A 24,258-nucleotide genomic window follows, 5' to 3' on the forward strand; every position below is an offset into this window, starting at 1 on the left:
ATGAAGGGATAACAGTAACAGTAAAAAGGGGTAAAGAAGGAAGGAAGAAAAAGAAGTCTATCCCAGAGATTGGTCATATAATGAGGAAAAAGGCACAAAGCGGCAATTAACAGGAGCATAATATCTGCAAAATGAAGTACAACATATAGGGGGGCATTTACTATTGCTTGATTTTTTCGGTTTGGGTTTTTTTATTACCAAAAAAACTGATTTTGTTGCAAATTTGTTGCAATTTATTATGTGACAAAACCACAACAATTCCAGCTAAAACCTGTCAAGATCATGCAAAAGTCAATGAAAGATGTCCCTTTTACAACTGGAAGATTTTTCTTTGCTTCATGGTTTTAGAGGTTTTAAAATTTTTTGTAAAACCACGAAAGTCTGAATATAAATAAATAAGGTCTGTGATTCAGGAGCTATGGAGTTTTAGAGCAGGTGGTTGATCAAGTATCAACTTTGGATGTTCAGAAAAAGGTCCGGTGGTGTTTGGAAATTTGCCAGACCATGAAATTCACAAATGGCTCATATCTATTTTTTTCTACCCCATACACATGAAAATCTTTACTTAGAAGTGCTAGATCTTATATCATTCTGTGTATGGCCAGCTTTCAATAATACATATCCATGAACTGTGCCTAAAAACCCTACCAGAAAAACTGCAGGTATTATTAAATGAAAACATTGTGCTTTTTAAAAATGGCAGTGATTTTTTTGATTATTCATACTAAAGGGAAAATGTATAAAAGATTGAACTGGAGAATCAAGAAGGATTTCCAGAAATGTAATCTTTTTTTTCCATGTATCAAAACTTTCCTGCCAGTAAGGAATCCTGTCCGATTCTTCATCCCCAGTGCAAATCGCATATGGGAAGAAAGGATACAGACAATTATTTGATCTTGTAAAGACAAAGTAATACCTGTATTAAAAACGTATTAGGTTCATACAAGGAACAGAATATACGATAGAAAAAAATGTCAAGCAAGAAAATATATCTCTGTTTTATTTGTATGTAAATAGTCAGAAGATTATGTAGTAATTACTTTTAGCATTAAGTGGGTACAATTAGCAGTCAGAAAAAGTACTATGTTGTGGACTCAAAAAATACAAATGAATATTACATAACAAAAATATTTATGAGCAAATTGATATTAGACATTAGTTGGCTGGCAATAGATTTCTAATTTATAGTTATTTGTAATACATTATTTTAATAAACTAGAAGCAAATTAATTGGTCTTAGCGCAAGTCCCTGATTGAATTCACTCTGCAAAGCGCTTTAAGTCTCGCAGCAGTAATCATATTGTTATTATTCCGGACACATTTTGGCATTTCTGTGGGAATCTTAGTACAGCTGGCATTTAGAAATGGCAACATTTGTATAGCCTCCAATCTTAGGAAAGATCAACAGGCTTTAGAAATATATCTGACAGCTCACGCTCACTCCGGTGATATTCCAAGCCTATATTTTATTATAATATGATGCTGTGCCATTTGTTTTGTGATTTGCAAAGCGTATGTTGTTTTTATGTACATTCCTTGTATGGTGTAATAAACAGGATTTAGAAGCAAAATGAAAGCAATGTTATTGTGTTGTGTGTAACCCGGCTGCCAGCTATTCTGCAATTTTGCTGAGAATTCATTCATTTTGGGTGGGGAAAGGGTGGAAACAGCTTAAGTTTCATTGTCAGGGCAAGATTTAGCAGAGGCCAGAGAGGATGATTGCCCGAGATGTTGTTGGAGTTATAAAAATGCCAATAGTTATCTTTGCAAATTCTGTAACATTTACATATCAAACACAAAACCACAAATAGTCATGATTCCCCTTGAGTGACGGTTCAGACAAATGTTTTTCTTCATCTCAACTGTGTGACATTACAGACAAATAATTTTGTTCATCTCAGCAGTGTGCAGTGATTTTTACCTAACTAACAGCCAGTGTGTTTGGGTTTAAGGCTGATGCCACACGTGGCGTAGGGCTGATGTTTTCCGCAAGCGGAAAAACGCTTGGTGAAAATTCAGCCCTACGCCTGTTACTTGTGCCTGCACCCGAATGAATGGAATACGCTCGGGTGCAGGCACATGTAGCCGATATACGCATGAAAACGCGAGACTTTGCATTCTCACGTGTTTTCATGTGTATATCGGCTACATGTGCCTGCACCCGAGCGTATTCCATTCATTCGGGTGCAGGCACAAGTAGCAGGCGTAGGGCTGAATTTTCGCCAAGCGTTTTTCCGCTTGCCGAAAATATCAGCCCTACGCCACGTGTGGCATCAGCCTTAACAAGCTGCAATTTGCAGCTCTCAGATCAAGGCCCTTTTGCCATTGACCTCCATTGGTGTGTAAGTATGGAGGGGTGTGTTCAGACCAATAAAAAAGGAACCAGCAATTCTTTCACCCCCTTTTGCAATCTGCTCATTTTTTCTGCAGGCCAAAAAAGTGGTTCAATGCAATTTCACCATCAATGTGTGTGTGTGGTCAAACACACAGAGGCTCATTTTAAACACTGGGCAAATGTGCCCCTGGGCAGTAACCAATCAGTGGTTAGATTTTTCCAGCCTGCTGCAGGTTAAACACTGAAAGCAATCATCTGACTGGTTGCAATGAGTTACTGCCCAGGGACAATTTTGCCCAATGTTTATATATGGCATCTACAGTCTCGAATTTGGTCCTGAAGAAGAGCATGGGGACATTAGGAGAATAAGCATGATAATGAACAACAACAATAAACTACTTTATGCGATAAGTTGTACATGTGTGTGCATTAATAACTAAAAAATGAATTGGGAACCTCTACTACTTATTTAGTACTAGCTAGTTCCACCAGATGTGTATTGGGTCTCCTTTGTCCCCAGATTTCCTCTATCATAACTTGGCAATATGCTTGTAGATGAGACTATGTGGCTGATTCATCAAAGTACGAGTTTGAATCCCGAAATGGGTAAAATTTGGATTAGATACAATAATTTCTGATGATTGCAAATATCACGAAAATGCTTACGAAAAAATCGTATTAGTCACGATAATATCATATTGGCGATCCAAAAGTCACAAAATTTTTATATCCGAATGATCGTAAGCGGTGGGAAAACCTTTCTGACTTTGATCCTTCTGTGCATGATTTTGGAAGCCTCCCATAGGACTCAATGGCACTCTGCAGCTCCAACCTGGCCCAAGGAAAGTCTCCCATAGGGCTCAATGGCACTCTGCAGCTCCAACCTGGCCCAAGGAAAGTCTCCCATAGGGCTCAATGGCACTCTGCAGCTCCAACCTGGCCCAAGGAAAGTCTCCCATAGGGCTCAATGGCACTCTGCAGCTCAAACCTGGCCCAAGGAAAGTCTCCCATAGGGCTCAATGGCACTCTGCAGCTCAAACCTGGCCCAAGGAAAGTCTCCCATAGGCCTCTATGGCACTCTGCAGCTCCAACCTGGCTCAAGGAAAGTCACGATACCGAAGTTTGAATGAATCCGAAACTTTCGTACTTGGCACGACAGTACGATTTTGTCGCACAATTTTTGACGCATGGTACAAAAAGGTCATGCAAATTAGCGGGAAAAAAATAGTCGAAAATAGGAAAACTGAAAAAATACGATTTTTTGGTATTCGGAGGCAAACGTACTTTGATAGCCCCTAACAGTGGCTATACACAGGAAGATAAAAGCTGTTGATTGTCAGCAATTTTTAAGTTAGTGTGTGGGGCCCTCAGACAGGTCTATCCAAGTGAAATATGTCTGATATTTGGGTAAATGTCCATTGTTGGGACAAAGAGAGCATCATAGCATTGATACGGCCCTCATCCTGATGGCCTATATCCCAGCAATGTGATGAAGCGAAAGAGATGCTTATTTGGCAACCTCACCAAAGGAGTGGATCTTTCAGTGTATGGTCATCTTAAGCTTGAGTCTTATACCTGTCATAAAACAGTTTTCATGTGGTTTCCCAGTGGCTGAGTGAATTGGCGTGGTAGGCAAGGATATTGTTTTTCTAAGCAACTGTATGTTTATCACTAATTGTCATTTCCTATCAAATGGGTTTCATTTGTAACTTGTGTCTTTCTCTCTTTATTGTAAGGAATATAACATAATTCTGAATATATACTAACAGGTCTGTCTAAAAAGGGGACACAGGGCATATGTAGTCATTTGTGAGATTTTTCTATATCGATTAAATATATGCATGAGAGACAAAAATATACTTTATATACACATTACAAAGTAATGATAACAATGTCACATACATGCCAATTCCTAGGGGCACATTTACTTACTCACGAACGGGCCGAATGCGTCCGATTGCGTTTTTTTCGTAATGATCGGTATTTGGCGATTTTTCGGGAAAATTGTCGCGACTTTTTCGTTGCCATTCCGAATGTTGCGCATAATCTGGCGATTTTTTCATAGCGTTAAAACTTGCGCGAAAAGTCACGCCTTTTTCGTAGCCATTCCGAAAGTTGCGCAAAATGTTGCGATTTTTTTCGTAGCGTTAAAACTTGCGCGAAAAGTCGCGACTTTTTTGCAGCTTTCGCACCGAGTACGAAACATTCGGATTCATTCAAGCTTCAGTATGGTGACTTTTCTTGGGCCAGGTTGGAGCTGCAGGGTGCCATTGAGTCCTATGGGAGGCTTCCAAAATCATGCTAAGTCTGAAAGTTTCGCCCGCTGCTTACGAGCGCTCAATACGAAAAAGTCGCGACAAGATACGAGCGAATCATAATGGCTACGAAAAACTCACGTTTTTTCGCGCAAGTCGTAATGGCTACAAAAAACTCGCGTTTTTTCGCGCAAATCGTATTGGTAACGACAAAAGTCGCGGTTTTTCGCGCAAATCGTGTTGGTAACGAAAAAGTCGCGACAATTTCCGAAAAGTCGTAAAGGCGCCGAAAAAATCGCAAAAAATACGAAAAAGTCGCAAAATGTTCGTTTTCCAATCGGAATTTTTCCAATTCGGATTCGTGGGTTAGTAAATGTGCCCCTTAGTCTTTAACATGCAGTCTGATAAGAAGTGAGCTTCTCAGGAAAAAACTCAGGAAATGCTGCTTGTGTTTGTCTCATGTGTCTGTGCAAGGCCAACTACCATAGCAGAACTTTTTGGGACATTTTACTAAAAGAAATTCTCCCACCTGGCCCTCGCCTAATGTACCTTGAATATTAAGTCTTAATAAAAAAATTAACATTTTCAGACATGTCATGACTATTACCCAAATGCTTGTAAGTTATTTTTTTTAAAAATTATTTTTATTTTAAATGCAGTAAAGAAAACAAAATACAAAAGAAAGAATATGTTGTAGTCCATGCAACATTCAGTGGATGTCATGATCATTATTAATAAGGCCAGAACATTTACAAGATGGATTTTATGGGCTATACTAAAGAAAGCAGCTATTAATATTAAGCTAAGCAAGAAAGGTAGAACAATTTACAAATCCAAAATCTATTAAAATTGCAATGACAGGATACATTTTGTATATAACTTGCCACAATTTTAACATAAAGTCTGCAATATCTCAATAATCAGAAGGAAAGGATAAGGTTACTATAGTTTTGACAAAAGTATTTAAACCTACAGTGCTGAACCTCTCCCAAAGCAAACAGACTGGCCATTTGAGCCCTACCCACAATATATTGTTGGACAAATTCCACTTAGAAGCCATACTAATGTGCTGAAGTAATTATATTGAATTCTAAATGAAACATTAGCTCCAAGGTTTCCCAAGGATACAGCTGCCATCAATACAGATTTAATTAAACGCAAATCAAAAAGAATTCATTGTGATCTGTATAGAAACTATGCAGAAAATGTAGTCTAAACAATAGATAGCTGTGACAGTTTAGTTTATATATACTGATTCATGCTTGATATTGTAAAAAGTTATTGTTAAATCAGATCTCAAGTGATACTGGAAAGGGAAACCCTTTTTAAAGTTTGACTGATTCAACAGTAATGTGATTTATAGATCAATAATTAAAAACTAGTGATGAGCGAATCTGTCCCGTTCAGCAAAAAATTTGTCAAGCGGGAGGAAAATTTGCGAAACACATTTGTTTTGATGCAACAATTTTTTGGCGTGTGACAAATTTTTCTGTAGCAGATTTTCGCTGAAGTTTCACAAGACAATTAGGCAATGGCGAAATGTGGAAATTCGCTGCGAATCCATGCCTGGCGAAAAAATTCACTCAACAAGTACAGGTATTGGACACGTTATCCAGAATGATTGGGACTTGAGGGTTTTCCAGATAAGGGGTCTTTCTGTAATATTTCCGGTATTTTAACCCATTAGTATTGCCGTAATTCGGAACTTTCTGGATATTGGGTTTCTGGATAAGGAGTCCAATACCTGTAATTCATTGCAGTTTGCTAAGTGCAATTTCATATGCCATTTGTTCCATGATAATTGCAGCAGCGAGGGGGAGTTGTGACTAATAGGAACCAACTGCACTAAAATACTTCAGGATTATGTTATTTTCATTAAACAACATCAAAATCACATCTACATAGGACTCTTTATTTACAAGTATATTGGCACAGCAAACTATAGGAACTGTAAAGCTACTGCCAACTTGAGGTGATGGTAGATCCAGGGTTCATCTGCCTCAGTAAGCGCACTTGCATGGGATTTGGGACAGGAGTCAGGATGGACAGACCAGTGCTAAAAACTACAGCATGGACTTTGCAAACAGATGAACATTGCATATGATTAATAACACAGCAGAAGTTATAATCATATTTTAGATCAATCCTGCAAACTATGGTACCCATACACACTGTATGACCAGTCATGTGTGAAGGCACACAAAGAGCAACAGTACTATATTTTACTACCATGGCAGTTGCAAATTATAGAATAACAGAGCAAAGGACCTGGTAATTACCGAACAGCATAGAAAACTGAAGTGGCAGTTTTTACACAAAAATGAGAGTGCATTGGCGCTATTCGGAAAGGTACTAACTCCCATTCATACTGCTTTGCAACTTACTGTAAGCTTAATTGCGCCTTCATGCCAGTGTACAAACTGACTCAAGTAAACCCCCCAAATTACTGACAGGCAGGACCTTTCAGTAATTCCACTGTCCCCTATGTAAGTTTTATCAACAGCCACAAGTGACTTGCGCCAAGTGAAATGGACACTAACGTTTTACACCGGTGATGCCATTCCAAACAAATGCAAGGGGAAAAGTGTGTGCTGCTAGTTGCACATAATTTACCAAAACATTAGCTAATTTGAGTGAGCCCACAGTTACACTGGCATACTAGGGAGAAACTCTGCATTGTGAGTAAAAAACATGGCAATTTGTGTACAAATATTAGCCTTTGCGCTGCCTTTGTAAATTAGGCTATATAACAAGAGTATTGGGATGGCACACCAGGAATCTATAAGTGGGTGGTCAGTGTAGGGGGCTACCTAAAACCCTCCATATTGACTATATAATCAGGGAAGGAGGGGCACTGACAAACACCCCTCGCTGTAGTGGTCGAAACATATTTTTTGATATTATATTTGTAAATTATATTTTTTGTAAAACAACAAGGACAAGTGATGAGTAGTGATGAGTATTAAGAGAAGTGATGATCGAATCCATCCTGAGAATATTGGTGAAAATGTGCAGCTGTTTTTTTTTTCATGCAAAATGCATTGAAGTCAATACATGTTTTTTCTTACAGACTTTTTTATCCAAAATACAATCAATCAGTATATTTTTTGTGCCAAAAACATTGGAGTCAATAGGGCTGATTCACTAAAGTGTGTTCATTTTTATCGCACGCTGTTTTGCGTTAAAATAGACGTGAAAATTTGCGTACGATTCACTACAGTATTACCGTGTGCGTTAAGTTGCACATCGCATGCGTTAATTTGCACGCAAACACATGCGGTAATTTTAATGCATGTGTTAATTCGCGCGCTGAAATAAGACTAACGCATGATTCACAAACACTTAGACGCACTAAATATCGCATTAGTCTATGGGAAAATTAACACCTACTTGAGCCAGGTGGTAATTATAGAAAAGTACAGTTGATGAGCTTTTGGCAACACAATATGGACTTTGCAGTGTTATTTATTCAAGTATGTGTTGGCCCTAGAGTGATGCAGCCGCCAGTTTGCAGGGAAATGGTCATTTCAGTACAGTAATTTTCCACAAGTATTGGCATGTATGGCTAACATGGCGTGCATTTATTCGCACAACTATTTATATGCGGCTACTATTTATATGCGGCTACTATTTATATGCACTATTTATACGCGGCGACTATTTATACGCACTGACTATTTATATGCTACCATTTATACGTGGCGACTATTTATACGCGCCGACTATTTATACGCGCCGACTATTTATACGCGCCGACTATTTATATGCGGGGCGTTGATAAGCGCATGTACCGTCCAATACCGCAGGAAAATAGTCTTCGTTACTAAAATAATGCATGCAGTATCGCGTGTAAATTAACGCAAGTATGCTTTTAGTGAATCGTGCGTTAAGTCACGAAAAATTAGACGCTCTAAAAATTTTGCTGCATGCTATAAATAGCACACGTTTTAATGCACTTTAGTGAATCAGCCCTAATAAGTGCTATGGCTGTGTTTTTTGTGGCAAAATTTTGCAGCAGTTCTGGTAAAAAATGTTGCCATAGCGAAACGGGGAATTTCATTGTGAATCCATGCCTTATGTATTTAATGGCATCATAGAACATAGCTTGGGGGGTCATTTATCAACATTGGGGGCATTTTCCCATAAGCAGTAACACATGGCAACCAATCAATTTGTTGCATTCATTGTTCTTCCTGCAGCTGGCAGAAAAATATAATCACTGATTGGTTGCTATAGGTTATTGCCCACAGGCAAATCTGCCCATTGTTGATAAATGAGCCTCCTGTTATGAACAAAATACAAGTCAGATGTGCAAGGCACTCAACAAGGAACAACAAATTATTACAGTTATAGCATTTCAGGAGTAACATCCTGATAGTAAAACTAAAAATATTATTATTTCAGACAATTCTGCAATTTAGGAATAAACTTTGCCAACCAAAGAAAGGAAGGCAAGACTTTGGAACATAAATGGTTATTATACCAGTTCAAGCTTTTAGTTCAACAGAAAAAAAACTAGTACAAAAATGTCAGTGATAATTTGCAAAATGAACTTGACTGAAAGTTTTGCCCTATATCTGTATTGTTCTCTCGCACACCCTTATCTAATAAAGATTTTAATGCAAACCATATTCTATTTGGCCCTAGAAGGAGTTGACGATAAGTAAGGAACCTTTATTCCAGCCAAAAATTACTTTTTCATTAGTAAAGAACATTTCCAGACATATTTAAGCTAATGATATGAAGTATAATACTTAACAATTAACTCACACATATGTTTTTTCTTAGGGAAACAGAAATATATATTACCAATGCAACTAGACCCATAAAGAATACTTGGGGTAGAAAGTAAGACAGATGGACACTTTTATTACAAGACTTCATTCCAGTGGAAGTGGATTCCCTTATGGCAAATAAAAGAAGGACCTAGCTAAGATACTTTATTTGAAAAAAGTGGAATTTCCAGTAACTACACACAGTTAATATTAAAATACTTCAATGATCTGAATTCATGATGTTAGTTCAATAACATAAAACCATAAGTGTCCACTTACCAGAATGTGTGTCAGCTGAATTGTAATAAGTGGGGATCCGGAGAGATTTGCAGACAGATTTGGAGGAGGCTCCACTTTTAGAGAGATAATGTAACTGGCAGCAATCAAGTGATCTTCATATTTCTCTGCCCCTGATATCCTACAAATGTAAATAATAAATAAGTTATGCAATCTTGTAGCTTTAAACTTTGTAGCATTAAATATCCTAATAAATATCATTTGAAACCAAGATAGTGAGGTGGTTCTGACATTTTTGTGGGCTAGATTATACTAAAATTATTTTGTCACAAAAAAGTCAGTAAACCCCCGAGGAAAGTTGTGCACCATAGACATTAGACTCCACCGATTTGTAAACCTTTACCAATTCTGTTCTAATGCTCAGCAGGAACGCAGGGATTGTAGCTCTCTGTAACATCACATTTGCAAATGTTTGCTTTAAGTTCAATTTAAAGTTTTGGTAAAAACTGTACAATTTACATAGGAATTGATTTCTGGGGTGAATACAGTGCAGGTTGTTCTTATGAGCTGTCATGAGATGTTGCATACGAGACTATGGCTGCATGTTGCTATGGGATACTTGTGGAATTGTGTATATATAGTGCAGTCTAACTGCAGTTCTTGAATCTGTTGAAGAAACATTTGAGCTCTCCTGTTCCTCAGTTTTTTATTCATTGGCCTTCCATTTAAATAAGTAAAGGATAGGATGTGTTTAATCGTTGGTGATTGATTTAAATCTGTTTATGTGGGTAGAAAAAATATGCCTATGAAATTGTACTTTGTCACTGCGCTTGTAGTAAATCACCCCCACTGTCTGGTCCTCTTGCTTTCCAGGAGTTTAATTTTGAGAAGACACTGTATATGTCTAATTTAGCAACTTGATATACTAGTTTGTCCTGTATGCAATTGTTTCTAACAGAGATGCCTCTATTGTCCACATTAAAGTAAGGGGTGCTGATTGTTGGTAATGCATTTTGGGGCCTGTGTAATTTGTAATTTCTGAATGGTCTGCCACAATTTCCTTATATTTCCAGCAAGCTGCCTATTGACTTAGTTGGCATAATCTTTTTTTAACCTTTTTTAGTGATCTCCTGGAGACTTTGTACCTGAAAGGTTCTTTATCTCCAGACTGAAATGCTAGCAGCTGTTGATTTAGTTTCTTGCTGACCACCTTATTAATCAATGGCTTGTGGTTAAAGTGTACTGTGATAGTTGTCTGAGAAATTCACATAATTTGAGTTAACCTAAATATGTACATTATTTAAAAAAAATATTTCTCACTAAAGCTCATTGTTTTGTTATCTTAAAAGAGCCCAAGATGTATTATTCAGTAAAGATAAATCATTTTTAAATAAAGAAGCAAACAGAAGAACATGGTGGTTTGAAAAAAAATGATGATAACCTAGTGACCTGCGATCATTTATCCTGTTCTAGAGAATAATTCTCAAGCCCTCCAATGCCACAAGAAAGTTCTCAGAGAATTAGATCACAAAGAAGATTAATATAAGCCTTCACTGGGCATTAGTTCACAAAATACCTTCTATAGTTAAAGTTTTAACTGTGTAATGGTTCATATAAGTAGCACTTGCCCAAATATCATTGCCAAGTGCCAGCAATTTTCACAGTTTTCATTGTGTACTATTTTTTGGAAATGAGACCCCATAGCTTTGCCTTAAAGCAAACAGTGAAGTCTTGAAACCTCAAACTGGGTAGCAGTAAAATTGTACAATACATAGTACATTTTTTTACAGATATTGACATATGTTTGTGCCATGGATATTGGTCAGTTCATTGATCACGTATATTTACATGTATGGTTATAAATAACCAAGGTAATCATGATAGCCCAAATTTGGTGGTTTGTAGACCCTAGTCCCAAGCTTCATTTTTTATTGAAGAAGTACATTTTCTAAGATAGAGTATTAACTACCTCCCTATTACTTTACAAACCCCCCCAAAAATAACTTTTGCTACATTACTATATAAAAAAAAGCAAAAGGTATGAAAAGCCTTTTATTTCAAGGCATTATTATAGACATATTTAATTTACAATATCCCCAGATACTGAGGATTAGCTGCTCACTGATTATAAATGTCAGCATTGTGAATTTATGAATATATAAATATATCTTCTATATTATTTCAGTATTTACAATTTGCTTTCTACCCTTTTAACTCTGGTCTTGCAAATGTGTGCCTGTATTATTCTTTGAGGAATAAAGTATTTTCGTAAAACCTGGACTTTAAACTGGGAGCCTGATTCATTCCACCCTGTGAATGATACGATGCATCAAAAAAGTGTGTGGCCCAAGTGAACACAAGGCTACTTTTGCCTTGCTGTTGTGTTACTGCAACATGGCAGATGTCAGTTGTCCAAAACACCAATATACTACTGCCTGTTTCCTATCAAAAGAAATTCTGCATGATTTTGTTATCAAATAGACATCACTAATTCCAGCACGTTCTAAATGAAATATAAAGAAATAACTGTTCATTATTATTTGGTAAATCAGTAAAAAAAAACACATGCACGCTGTCAGGAATTAATTATTGTTAATGCAATTCTGTTCTTAACGGGCTTGAATTTGCATTGAAGCCAGAATGATTTATGGAGTTCCCAGGGGGTTAATTTAGTACAAAGCACGGGGTATCACCATATTAGCTTAGTCTATGCTTATCTTCTAATGATTTTATTGGCACAAACAGTGCATAAAGCAGAAAGTGCCATACAAACCTTATCAGTTTTAATAAAGTTAAGTCAGTGAACATTTCATGAGAATACAGTACAAGCATCTTAACATGTCACTCTGGAATTTCACATTTGTTGAGTATTTATTTTTGTATCTTACTGTGTACATGAGCAAAGTAAATTGGCCACACACATGCAGGTTTTTTCTGACAATGTTGGCAATTAACAACTGAATTATACAGAAATTGTGGGCCCCTTCAAACAACTGATTTTGTTAATATTAGTCTGGCAAAAATGCAAAAACAGTCTGACTGATAACCCAGTATCCATTTTTTTCTAGAATACCATGTGAACTACAAAAAGTGTTGGGTGGACTGGTGTTATAACTTCAGTGCATTAAAAATGTGTATTAATTATGTCGCCCTTGTTAAATTTATCATGCGCATCGACGTCAATGTGTTTTGCTCAAATTTTTCAGCAGTTTTGCAGATTTTTTGGTGAGGCAGACGGGACAAATTCACCATACCTCCCAACATTTCATTAAGAGAAAGAGGGACAAAAATATGTGACGCGGGTAGTGCAGCAAAAAAATTTTGGCCACGCCTGCTTTGTGACCATGTCCCACATGCCACACCCACTTTACATGCCCCAGATGTGCCAGTATAATCGCTAAATAAAAAGAATAGAGGACATATTAACTTCAAACATGTCAATATGACTACATTAAATTGATAAAGGGCATATTAACCCCAGACATGTCAGGAAAAATTAATCAACTTCAGACATGCCAAAAGTTCTGTGCATTTTCCAAAGTTATAAATAGGGCCAATTCCAGTGGTACATAAATCTATGTTATTTCCTTCCATTCTTAATCAGTTGAAAGCAAAACAATATTAATGTACCACTAGAATTTCTAGCCATATTAACAAGGCCAGCCTAAGGTTCCCAAACTTATAAGGGCCCCTTTTAAATGTCTGCTATATTTTATGAATGGATCAGCGATACCTCTGTTTTCTATTGTGCATGCTGTGCTCTGCCAGAGATTCCTAGGAGTGAGAGATATATGTTAGGGGTGGAAAGTGCACCCTCAGCCCCTGACCCAGTGAGCAGGAGTAGGGAGAGGGATGCCGCCAATGCCGATAGTTGACCCTTGCCTGTCACAAATGCCCCTCCCAGGACAATTAAACATCAAGGTAAACCTGTGAGCTTGAGGTAGCAGGGGAGATTAAAGAGTTAAGGGGGCGGGATTTTCCCAGAGCAGAGCAGGCACAGCAATCAATTATATGGCAATACTGAGAAGCGGGACATCTAACAATGAATCCGGGAAAGCGGGCAGTGCTATAAATATCGGGACTGTGCCGCTGAAAGCGGAATGGTTGGGAGGTATGCTGATAATGCTATAGTGTAGAATTCCATTCCATATGGGAATTTATGTAACATGTATGGCATACTGTGTTTCTGGCATCAGTCTGTATGCAAGCTCACTTCCTGTTTCCCAAGATGCAATAGTTTATACTTAAAGAATCATTTAAGGCCCGATAGACAAGCAGCCTGGTCACTGCCTGAGTAACAAATGATCTGTGTGTTCCACATCCACCTGCCCCATTACTAGAAGAAACCTACCCCCATACATACCTTGTGTGTACCATTCCCAACTAAGGACTGAGTGTAACCCCCATCTCTATCCACTATTCAGGATAGGGGAGGGACACCCTACACCCCCCCCCCCCCCCCCGGTTATGCAGCAGCAGTGAGTAAAACCATGGTTGATAAATAAGCAGATTTCTCCAACAGATATAGCAGCACAGTAACTGCACTGACTCAATAGGCCACACATACAAAGCAATGCTCTCTGCACAGAATAAGCTATGTATGTACTGCATATCTACACTTCCCCTTTAAGAGTGGCACCTGTCATGTTATGAGAGGTGACTTTGTGACTTCACAATAAAACCATTTAAAGAAAGTAGAATAAAGCTGCACTCTTGAAGCTGGAAAACTATATAAGAGCGTTGACTGTTACAGCTTGATTAGTGGGACATGTGCAAGGTACTGACGCATAAATGGTTTGGATTATATACTTGTGATTCAACAGATCACTGTAAGATGGTCCCTCGTGGGGGGTAAGGAAACGAACACTCACTGCTATACAGGAAATATAGCATATATCTGGGCCACTACTTGCCTCTCTGTCACATGCATTTTACATATTAATTTATATTTTTGCTTTTGACATCACTACCACATTACCTACAACACTGTTAAAAGAGCAGCTATAGGGTATGAGACAATCTTTTGGGGTGGGGGGATCCTGATAATGCTATAGTGTAGAATTCCATTCCATATGGGCGTTTATGTAACATGTATGGCATACTGTGTTTCTGGCATCAGTCTGTATGCAAGCTCACTTCCTGTTTCCCAAGATGCAATAGTTTATAGGGCCCAACAGACAAGCAGCCTGGTCACTGCCTGAGTAACAAATAATTTGTGTGCTTCCACATCTACCCACTATTCAGGATAAGGGAGGGACACCCTACAAGCTTAAGACCCCCCGGTTACGCAGACTTAGCAACAGAAGCAGCAGTGAGTAAAACCATGGTTAATAAATGAGCAGCTTTCTCCAACAGATATAGCAGCACAGTAACTGCACTGACTCAATAGGCCACACATACAAAGCAATGCTCTATGCACATAATAAGCTATGTATGTACTGCATATCTAAGAGCAAATAAATGCCATATAGACCTTACTCATCAACAGGGTATACTTCCCCTTTAAGAGTGGCACCTGTCATGTGATGAGAGGTGACTTCGTGCCTGGGGATGTGACAGTTGGTTCAGTCCGTTGAGAGCATTGTGGTGAGAGGTAAGTGTACATCCCCTTTGGTTTTGGCCAAATAACCCTTATTTTAGGTTAAAAAAAAGCGGGGAAATAGTCAGATGATGCCCCCCAGACTAGCGGATGTTGCTCCTCTCAATGATTTTAGTGAATTTGGACAAATTTCCCCTAAAATGGGCTTTGGAGGTGCCTTTGATTGTAGTGCTGGTTGGGAGAAACAGACCCAGGCTTTGGGAGTTATGCAGGGATGTCAGCAAATATACACTTTTTCTTCCCCTGGGGCCCCTATAAAAAGGTAACATTTGGGGACCCCTGTGCCACACCATAAAATACTTGATTTTTGTTCCCAGCACTGACAGGCTCCTTAGAGTTTTGCCCCTCTGCCCCAGGTATCTGCCCTGCTCTTATGTACCAACCTTAACATGTAACTGAGTTTAATGGAATACTGGTGGGGGCAGTATTGAATAAAATAATGTTTAATTGCTACAGTTACCCAGTAATACAGCCCTATGGCCTAGTTGCCCCTTGAACACTTACTGCCCATATGTCACATTCATTCAGTTATTGACTCAATTTTTTTCCTTTCAGAACCACTGAAAAAGAAGAAAAGGCAAGCTTTTACTGTGGAGCAAAGAAAAGAGGGGTCTTGGGAAAGCGTTGGGGGGGTGGGTCAAGAGCGTTTTAGGGGGTGGGCCGAGAGCATTTGGGGGTTGGGTCAAGAGCATTTTGGGGGGTGGGTCGAGAGCGTTTTGGGGGGTGGGTCGAGAGCGTTTTGGGGGGTGGGTCGAGAGTGTTTGGGGGGTGGGTTCGAGAGCATTTTGGGGGGTGGGTCGAGAGCGTTTGGGGGGTGGGTCGAGAGCGTTTTGGGGGTGGGTCGAGAGCGTTTTGGGGGGGTGGGTCGAGAGCGTTTTGGGTGGGTGGGTCGAGAGCGCTTTGGAGGGTGGGTCGAGAGCGTTTTGGGGGGTGGGTAGAGAGCGTTTGGGGGTTGGGTCGAGAGCGTTTTGGGGGGTGGGTCGAGAGCGTTTGGGGGGTGGGTCAAGAGCGTTTGGGGCGGTGGGTCGAGAGCGTTTTGGGGGGGTGGGTCGAGAGCGTTTTGGGGGGGTGGGTCGAGAGCGTTTTGGGGGGTGGGTCGAGAGTGTTTTGGGGGGTGGGTCGAGAGCGTTTGGGGCGGTGGGTCGAGAGCGTTTTGGGGGGGTGGGTCGAGAGCGTTTTGGGGGGTGGGTCGAGAGCGTTTTGGGAGGTGGGTCGAGAGCACCCTGGGGGTAGGTCAAAAAAAAGTAAAGGAAGCTCCTGCTGCCGATCACAAGGATGAGGAGGCACCTGCTGGAATGCCCAACCCCCAATTGAATATTAAGACCAATAAATCCTGTTTCCAATAAACATGTCTCTGTGTATTTCTTGAATCCCAATGGTGAACACTGAGGGGAGGGGTGCTCCTGTGCCTCATTCTGCTAAAGGTGACTGGCCAATTGTATGTGATGGGTAACATTATTACAGCAGCACTGCTCAAAAACAATCCTGCATGTTGGGGTAATATAATTACCACACATTCAGTAAGAAAACAGACTTATTTAATATTTGTAAATGCTGCAACCCTGAAGGTTACAAAAAGCAAATCATTATTTTAGCAAAGCAGTTTTACATTATATATACAGGTATGGGATCCATTATCCAGAAAGTTAAGAATTATGCGAAGGCCATATTTCATAGATTCTATTTCAATAAAATAATTCAAAATTTGAATACCTATTTCCTCTTTCTCTGTTATAAATAGTACTTTGTACTTGATCCCAACTAAGATATAATTAATCCTTATTGGAGGCAAAACAGTCCTATTGGGTTTTTTTTTAATGGTTAAATGATTTTTTAGCAGACTTAAGGTATGGAGGTCAAAATTACAGAAATATCCCTTATCCAGAAAACCCCAGGTCCTGAGCATTCAGGATAACAAGTCCAATACTTGTATTTATTTGTTGTCAAAATAAAGCTATTTAAAGAAAGTAGAATAAACCTGCACTTTAAACTCTTGAAGCTGGAAAACTATATAAGAGCGTTGACTTTTACAGTTTGGTTAGTGGGACATGTGCAAGGTACTGACGCATAAATGGTTTGGATTATATACTTGTGATTCAACAGATCACTGTAAGATGGTCCCTCGTGGGGGGTAAGGAAACAAACACTCACTGCTATACAGGAAATATAGCATATATCTGGGCCACTACTTGCCTCTCTGTCGCATGCATTTTACATATTAATTTATATTTTTGCTTTTGACATCACTACCACATTACCTACAACACTGTAAAAAGAGCAGCTTTAGGGTATGAGACAATCTTTTGGGGTGGGGGGATCCAGATAACATATCTCCCAACATTTCATTAAGAGAAAGAGGGACAAAAATATGTGACGCGGGTAGTGCGGCAAAAATTTTTTGACCACGCCCCACATACCACACCCACTTTACATGCCCCAGATGTGCCAGTATAATCGCTAAATAAAAAGAATAAAGGACATATTAACTTCAAACATGCCAGTATGACTACATTAACTTGATAAAGGGCATATTAACCCCAGACATGCCAGTAATATTACCAATCAACTTCAGACATGCCAAAAGTTCTGTGCATTTTCCAAAGTTATAAATAGGGCCAATTCCAGTGGTACATAAATCCATGTTATTTCCTTCCATTCTTAGTCAGTTGAAAGCAAAACAATATTAATGTACCACTAGAATTTCTAGCCATATTAACAAGGCCAACCTAAGGTTCCCAAACATATAAGGGCCCCTTTTAAATGTCTGCTATATTTTATGAATGGATCAGCAATACCTCTGTTTTCTATTGTGCATGCTGTGCTCTGCCAGAGATTCCCAGGAGTGAGAGATATATGTTAGGGGTGGAAAGGTGAAACTGTCCAGCACACAAATAAAGACAGCAGCCTCTTCTGTCTGATAAAAGATAGAGTGCACCCTCAGCCCCTGACCCAGTGAGCAGGAGCAGGGATGCCGCCAATGCCGATAGTTGACCCTTGCCTGTCACAAATGCTCCTCCCAGGACAATTTAACATCAAAGTAAACCTGTGAGCTTGAGGTAGTAGGGGAGATTCAAGAGTTAAGGGGGCGGGCTCTTTTTCCCAGAGCAGAGCAGGCACATCAATTAAATGGCAATGCTGAGAAGCGGGACATCTAACAATGAATCCGGGACAGCAGGCAGTGCTATAAATATCGGGACTGTCCCACTGAAAGCAGGACGGTTGGGAGGTATGGATTCACTCATCACTATTGCTGATCACTCAATTCAACACCTGGGGAAAATTGGTAGAGCCCCTTTGTTGATATTCTAATGCAATTTGGCCATTCCTGTATATGACAATAAACAGTAGTTTAACCCTTTACCTGTTGGTGCTTTGGCAGGTTAAGCATGCTTGGGGAATGCAAGTATTTAGGCAACACATTTCTACTTTAGAATAACCTTACATATGCAAACATATGTAATAAGTCATTTGCAGGCTATCATAGGCTTGCTGACAGTAGTTCTTCATGTACTGGTTGCACTCAGACTGCAGCATGCCAGGTTTGATTTCTCAAAGTTTTCAGATAACCTTGCACCCTTGGCCAATAACCAATGTCCATAGGAATGCTGAATTGTGATGTAGCAGATTATACCATCACTTGAATATTGCGACCAGAGAGGGAGAAAATAATGGTAGTTTAACCAAGGTTAAAACTGAAAACTAAGGTGGGGGGGGGAGGAAGGGAGATTAATTAAAATTGCAATTCTATTTGTTGTGGCGATTAAAGAAAATTATAGCACAAAATCACAAATTCAAATATTTTCAAATTTAGTTTTCCGAACTTACATTTTCTTAAGACTTAATAATCCAAGAAAACCTCAAAAATTCAGATGAAAAAAATTGGCAGCTAAAATGCTTGTGAGTTTCTATATAAGTGTATCAGAGCTGTATTTCCATCATTTCAGCTATTTCATTGTTTGAGGGGTTTTTTAAAAGTCAAATTTGTAAAAATGAACAATGTGATTTTTTTTTCACAATTTTTTTCACAAATTAAGGAGATCAAGTTTTTCCAATACAAGGGTTCTTGGGTAGATATTGTAGCAGTCAACTTTATCAAGTTATTTTATATGTGATCACATTTACAAAAAACTTATTAGTAAACTGACCACCCCATCAATGATGCTTCACTATAAGTTAGGGTATTAAAAGGAAAAAATTCTGCAACCTGTATTTGTTTTTCAATTTCACACATTTAAACAGACAATTAAAGGAACAGTAAACTTGTAAAACTGGTGTGTTTATATCTATATATATATATAGTTTATATAAATAGGCTGCTCTGTAGTCATGGGGCAGCCATTCAAGCTGGAAAAAAGGCAAAAAGGCACAGGTTACATAGCAGATAACAGATAAGTAGATAACAGATAAAACACCATTGTATTCTGCAGAGGTTATCTGTTATCTGCTATGAAACCTGTGCCTTTTCTTATTTTGAATGGCTGCCCCCATAGCTACACAGAAGGGTTTATATATCAACTGTAGTAGTCTTTCTGAAGCAAATACACAACTTTACCAGTGACAGGGAGCAGTACATTATAGTTTAATTACTTAGCATTTACATATTTTGGTGTTACTGTTCCTTTAAAATAAAGTTTTAACAATCCCTGTGCAAATATCTAAATAAAAGTATATTGTTTGCCAAAATAAATGGGATTGCAAGATCAGTTAGAGTATACATACTAAAAATAACTTAGTAACTCATATCCATCATGGTTGCCTTTTATAACAAAAGATCATTTAAAACCAATTAAATGTAACCCCAGTATCTATTTATATTAGATGACTAAGTATTTTTACCTGTTCTTTAGACAATATCATTATATATAGCTAATTATGAGTTTTTGTTTATTATATACACACACATAACAGAAATGTATCCAGAGTTTCCACTTACCTGGTATCACTAGGTTTGATCCACTTATAGAGGTAGTGCATAGTATGATACAGCAATCCAACGATGGTTGTTCGTGCTTGAACAAATAAGAGTTAAATTGTATTACTCACATAATAGTGTCATAATTAAAGCCAGCCATTATTCTATGAAAGATCACACTCTATCTGTAATTGATAACAGCTCCATGCATGTAAATAAGAAGTCTTGAAACTACAGCAACTAGGGCCAGAAATCCAAAACCGCTTTAACCAATGAATGCCACATGTTTCAAGCATTCCTCTAATCTAAGTAATCAATTGATATCTAAAACTTGGGTTAAAATACATGGTTAGAGGTAGAGAAGAGGTTGCAGGATAATGCAGGAAGGCTGGGACCCCAGCTTCTTTAAGAATATCTTCCATAAATTAATGTTCCCTGACTCTAGAAAGGCCCCGACACCTGTAACACCCCACTGAGGAGAAGTTTATTTCCTAGATGGTTTAGGACCACCTTAAACAGATTATGCTTGTGCAAATTTATCTATACAATTTGTTATTTCGTAGCTGATTTGTATTGATCAATCAATCAGTCAATCAATCATTACAGGGGAAAAATGTATTTTCTCTTAATAAATTCTGGTGCACCCGCTTGGATTATCCAAACCAGAAAGCAGGCCTATCAGAGACCATCATCTGCAAAAGTATGGTATAAGTTGGTGTTGTAGCTATTTCCTTGCTAAGCCATACTGTTTGCATCTACTAGATAATTAATAGACCCAACAAAACTGCTTACACACAGCAAACTAAGCAGGCTACCCCGTATGTAAGAAAATGCACTAAGTTTGCCTGGTAGTAGTAACCCATAGCAACCAATAAGATGTTTACTTTTAAATAGGTGACCAGTACATTCTACTTGCTGATTGGTTGCAATGAATTACTGCTCCTGGGCAAACAATGCCTTTTATTAAATAACCCCCTATGGAGGTAATTTCAGTGGGTAAATTCATACAAGAGCATGTTTGATTCAAAGATTAAAAAAAAACAAAACTTTTTTCAGTGCTAGAAAATGCACTATTATTATTATCCTTTATTTATTGTTGACATATTGTGTACTACTAAAGAAATAATGCATCTGTCACACTACATTCAGTGAAAACTGCTTACTGTATATACTCGAGTATAAGCCTAGTAATGCACCATGAATTTGTTATACATGGAGCTGTTCTAAGCAACTTTTAATTTTTCTTTCCTTTTAGATTAGTAGCAGTTCCTATGCTGCCTCTTTCTAACCTCCAACTGAAAACACTATAAGGTTTTTGGCACCGCTTACCTTGGCAATCTAAAAAATTATAGACTGTGAGGCTTAAATTTTATTGCAATTTTTTTACTTTTTATTGCTTATACTACTTTTCATTCCCTATGCTATTCATCTCCTATTCTGTGGCTTGGTTACTTAGGCGATTAAGTGCTGGCAGCCAGATCCTACTTAGTTTAAAAAAAAAAAAACATTTTGGGACAAATTTATTATTTTTCTAGTATTTTTTCCCACAATTCACAGAAACTTCAGCTAAAAATGGGTTTGTCTATATACGTAAATTCATTCATTCATACTGCAATTTGGTTGAGATTTATCATTGGGAATTATCCCACCTAAAATCTGCGACGATGACATAAAAGTCAGTAGTACATGTATGATCAGCATTCAAGTTAATATTTGAGTTTTTTTCAGGGATTTTTAAGATTGTCAAGGTCATTGGAAATTATTAGAAAAATACAATTTAAATAGTTATCAACTTTTTTTTACTTGGTCTTGGAAAAAAGTAGTTTAAAACAAATAAAGTACTGTCTTGTGTAAAACAAATTATGAACTTAAAGGATAAACACATAGGGGCAGATTTATCAAAATGTGAGTTTAAAGCTTAATACATAAAAACTCACCCACATTCTGTTCATTCCTATGGGATTTTTAGAAGCGTATTTATCAATAGATGAAAGTTAGAACTCACCATTTGATAAATACGCTTTTTAAAATTCCATAGGAATGAATAGAACGTCGGTGAGTTTTTATGTATTAAGTTTTAAACTCAAATTTTGATAAATTTGCCCCATAATTTTGCCTCTTTATAGATTCATAGCAAGGCCTCACCTTGAATATGCAGTGCAGTTTTGGCCCCCAAGATATAAATGAATTGGAGAGAATGCAGAGACGTGCAAGGGAATGGACAAGTTAAACTATGGGCAAAGATATGTCTGTATATGTTTGTTTGTGTATATATACAGTATATGCACTGGGTTTTATTTGAAACAGTTGAACTTGATGGTCTTTTTCATCCCAGATAAACTGATCTTAAAGGAACACTAACACCAAAAAATAAAGTGTATAAAAGTAACTAAAATATAATGTGCTGCTGCCCTGCACTGGTAAAAGTTGTGTGTTTACTTCAGAAAGCCTACTATAATTTATATAAATAAGCTGCTGTGTAGCCATGTAGGCAGCCATTCAAAGGAGAAAAGGCACAGGCACATAGCAGATAACAGATAAAACACTATTGTATTCTACAGAACTTATCAGTTATCTGCTGTGTAACCTGTGCCTTTTCTCCTTTTTTCCAGCTTGAATGGCTGCCCCCGTGGCTACATAGCAGCTTATTATATAAATTATAGTAGTGTTACTGTAGCAAACACACCAGTTTTACCAGTGCAGGGCAACAGTGCATTATATTTTTATTACTTTAAAGCTCTTTCATTTTTTAGTGTTACTGTTCCTTTAACTTCAGTTCTCTGCATGTTTTAAAGAGTTTAGTGAATTTAGTTTGGGCAAATTGTTCAAGAAAAGAGAGAAAAATGATCAAAGCTGTACCGTGAAAGGTGTAATAAAAATCATGTAAACCAACAAGACAAACAGGCATAAAAAAATAAACCAAAATAGGTTACGTGTATGGGACTTACATTTGTTTTGAAAAGCTTCCCCTGGAACAGAGATGTATGACTGCCCTTGAGATGGAAAGCGATAATGGGATAAACTCAAAGCTTGAGGCACCTTCACCATGGAATAATCTAAATGAGATTAAAAAGGGTTTGCAATTATTAAATGATTGGCAGAATTTTGATGTCATTGTTAATAATCCTGTCAGTTTGTAGAAACAACAAATCTGAAGGACAAATGTTCTAATACATTACTAAACTGTCTGAAATAAATATAATTTGTTGTACTGAGCCCCTATTTTCCCAAAATAAACAGTTAATCGTGCTTAAAATGGTTTACTGGTAGCATAATTCCAACTGCGTGAACTCAATGGCAGCATAATGCACCATTTGTCAGCTGTTGCCTTCCATTTGCAGGCTGTCCCTTGATTTTATACACAAGGAAAAATTCAGTTTCTCAGTGGGATACATCAAGGTACAAATAGTTCTGCAAGCACCAAAGTGACCTTAACATCAATTTTCTCTAAATATTAGATTTTCCTTTCAATCCATTCTTCTGTTCTGTGAGTGTTTGCATTAACACAGCAGTTTTTTCCTTTCTTAACCCAAAGTACGTGCCGCTGATTTCTTTCTCATACATAAAAATAACTGTAGAAGCCACCGACCTAGGCCCTTTTATGTGTCTGGACATCAAACATCACTTTGTATAAATATCTGGCTCTTGAAAGGGTGTGTAAATTGTTTACATACACCATATCTTTATTCATTATTGGATTCAGTCCATAAATGCTAAGTGCATTCCATTTTTAGAAGAAAAGTGCACTTCTCTTACTTAATTATCTGTGTACCACAGGTTCCCAGGCCCCATGCTTTCAAGGAATAATGCTCTGAGCAACTCTCCATCACCCCAATATGACACCATAAAACATATATTTTGTTTAAATATTCAGCATTTTAAGAATAGTATCTGCAAATATGATACAATTGGTAGGTTCATTACTGTTATTGTTAATTCACTGAAAATTAATTATAGCACATTTATGTGAAAGGATATTTATCATAAAATACGTTTTGCCTGAAAGCAATATGATCATATTTTAAAAATGTATTCTCATTTTTCATTTTCGTTGAGGGGCAGAGACATAAAGGGCTTAGAAAGCTAGCAGAAGGATTGTGTATGCTAACCTTTGCCTTAAACCTTAAATAGGTTGTCTTATAGGT

At 37.9% G+C, this 24,258-nt stretch overlaps 1 protein-coding gene across 4 annotated transcripts in view; it reads right to left on the reverse strand.

Annotated features, from left to right (window-relative positions):
- The window catches only part of adgrd1 (adhesion G protein-coupled receptor D1), a 271,121-nt gene that overhangs the window by 186,392 nt on the left and 60,471 nt on the right, over positions 1-24,258 (reverse strand). For all 4 annotated transcript variants that reach the window (XM_002931898.5, XM_031892498.1, XM_012969246.3 and 1 more), the window contains 3 exons: positions 23,062-23,169; positions 20,135-20,210; positions 9,645-9,783 (listed from right to left, as the gene is read on the reverse strand). In XM_002931898.5, the coding sequence (XP_002931944.3) occupies positions 9,645-9,783; positions 20,135-20,210; positions 23,062-23,169 (323 nt within the window). The remainder of the gene's footprint in view (positions 1-9,644; positions 9,784-20,134; positions 20,211-23,061; positions 23,170-24,258) is intronic.

The sequence above is a fragment of the Xenopus tropicalis genome, chromosome 1, assembly GCF_000004195.4.
Source record: "Xenopus tropicalis strain Nigerian chromosome 1, UCB_Xtro_10.0, whole genome shotgun sequence".
Taxonomy (NCBI): Eukaryota; Metazoa; Chordata; class Amphibia; order Anura; family Pipidae; genus Xenopus; species Xenopus tropicalis.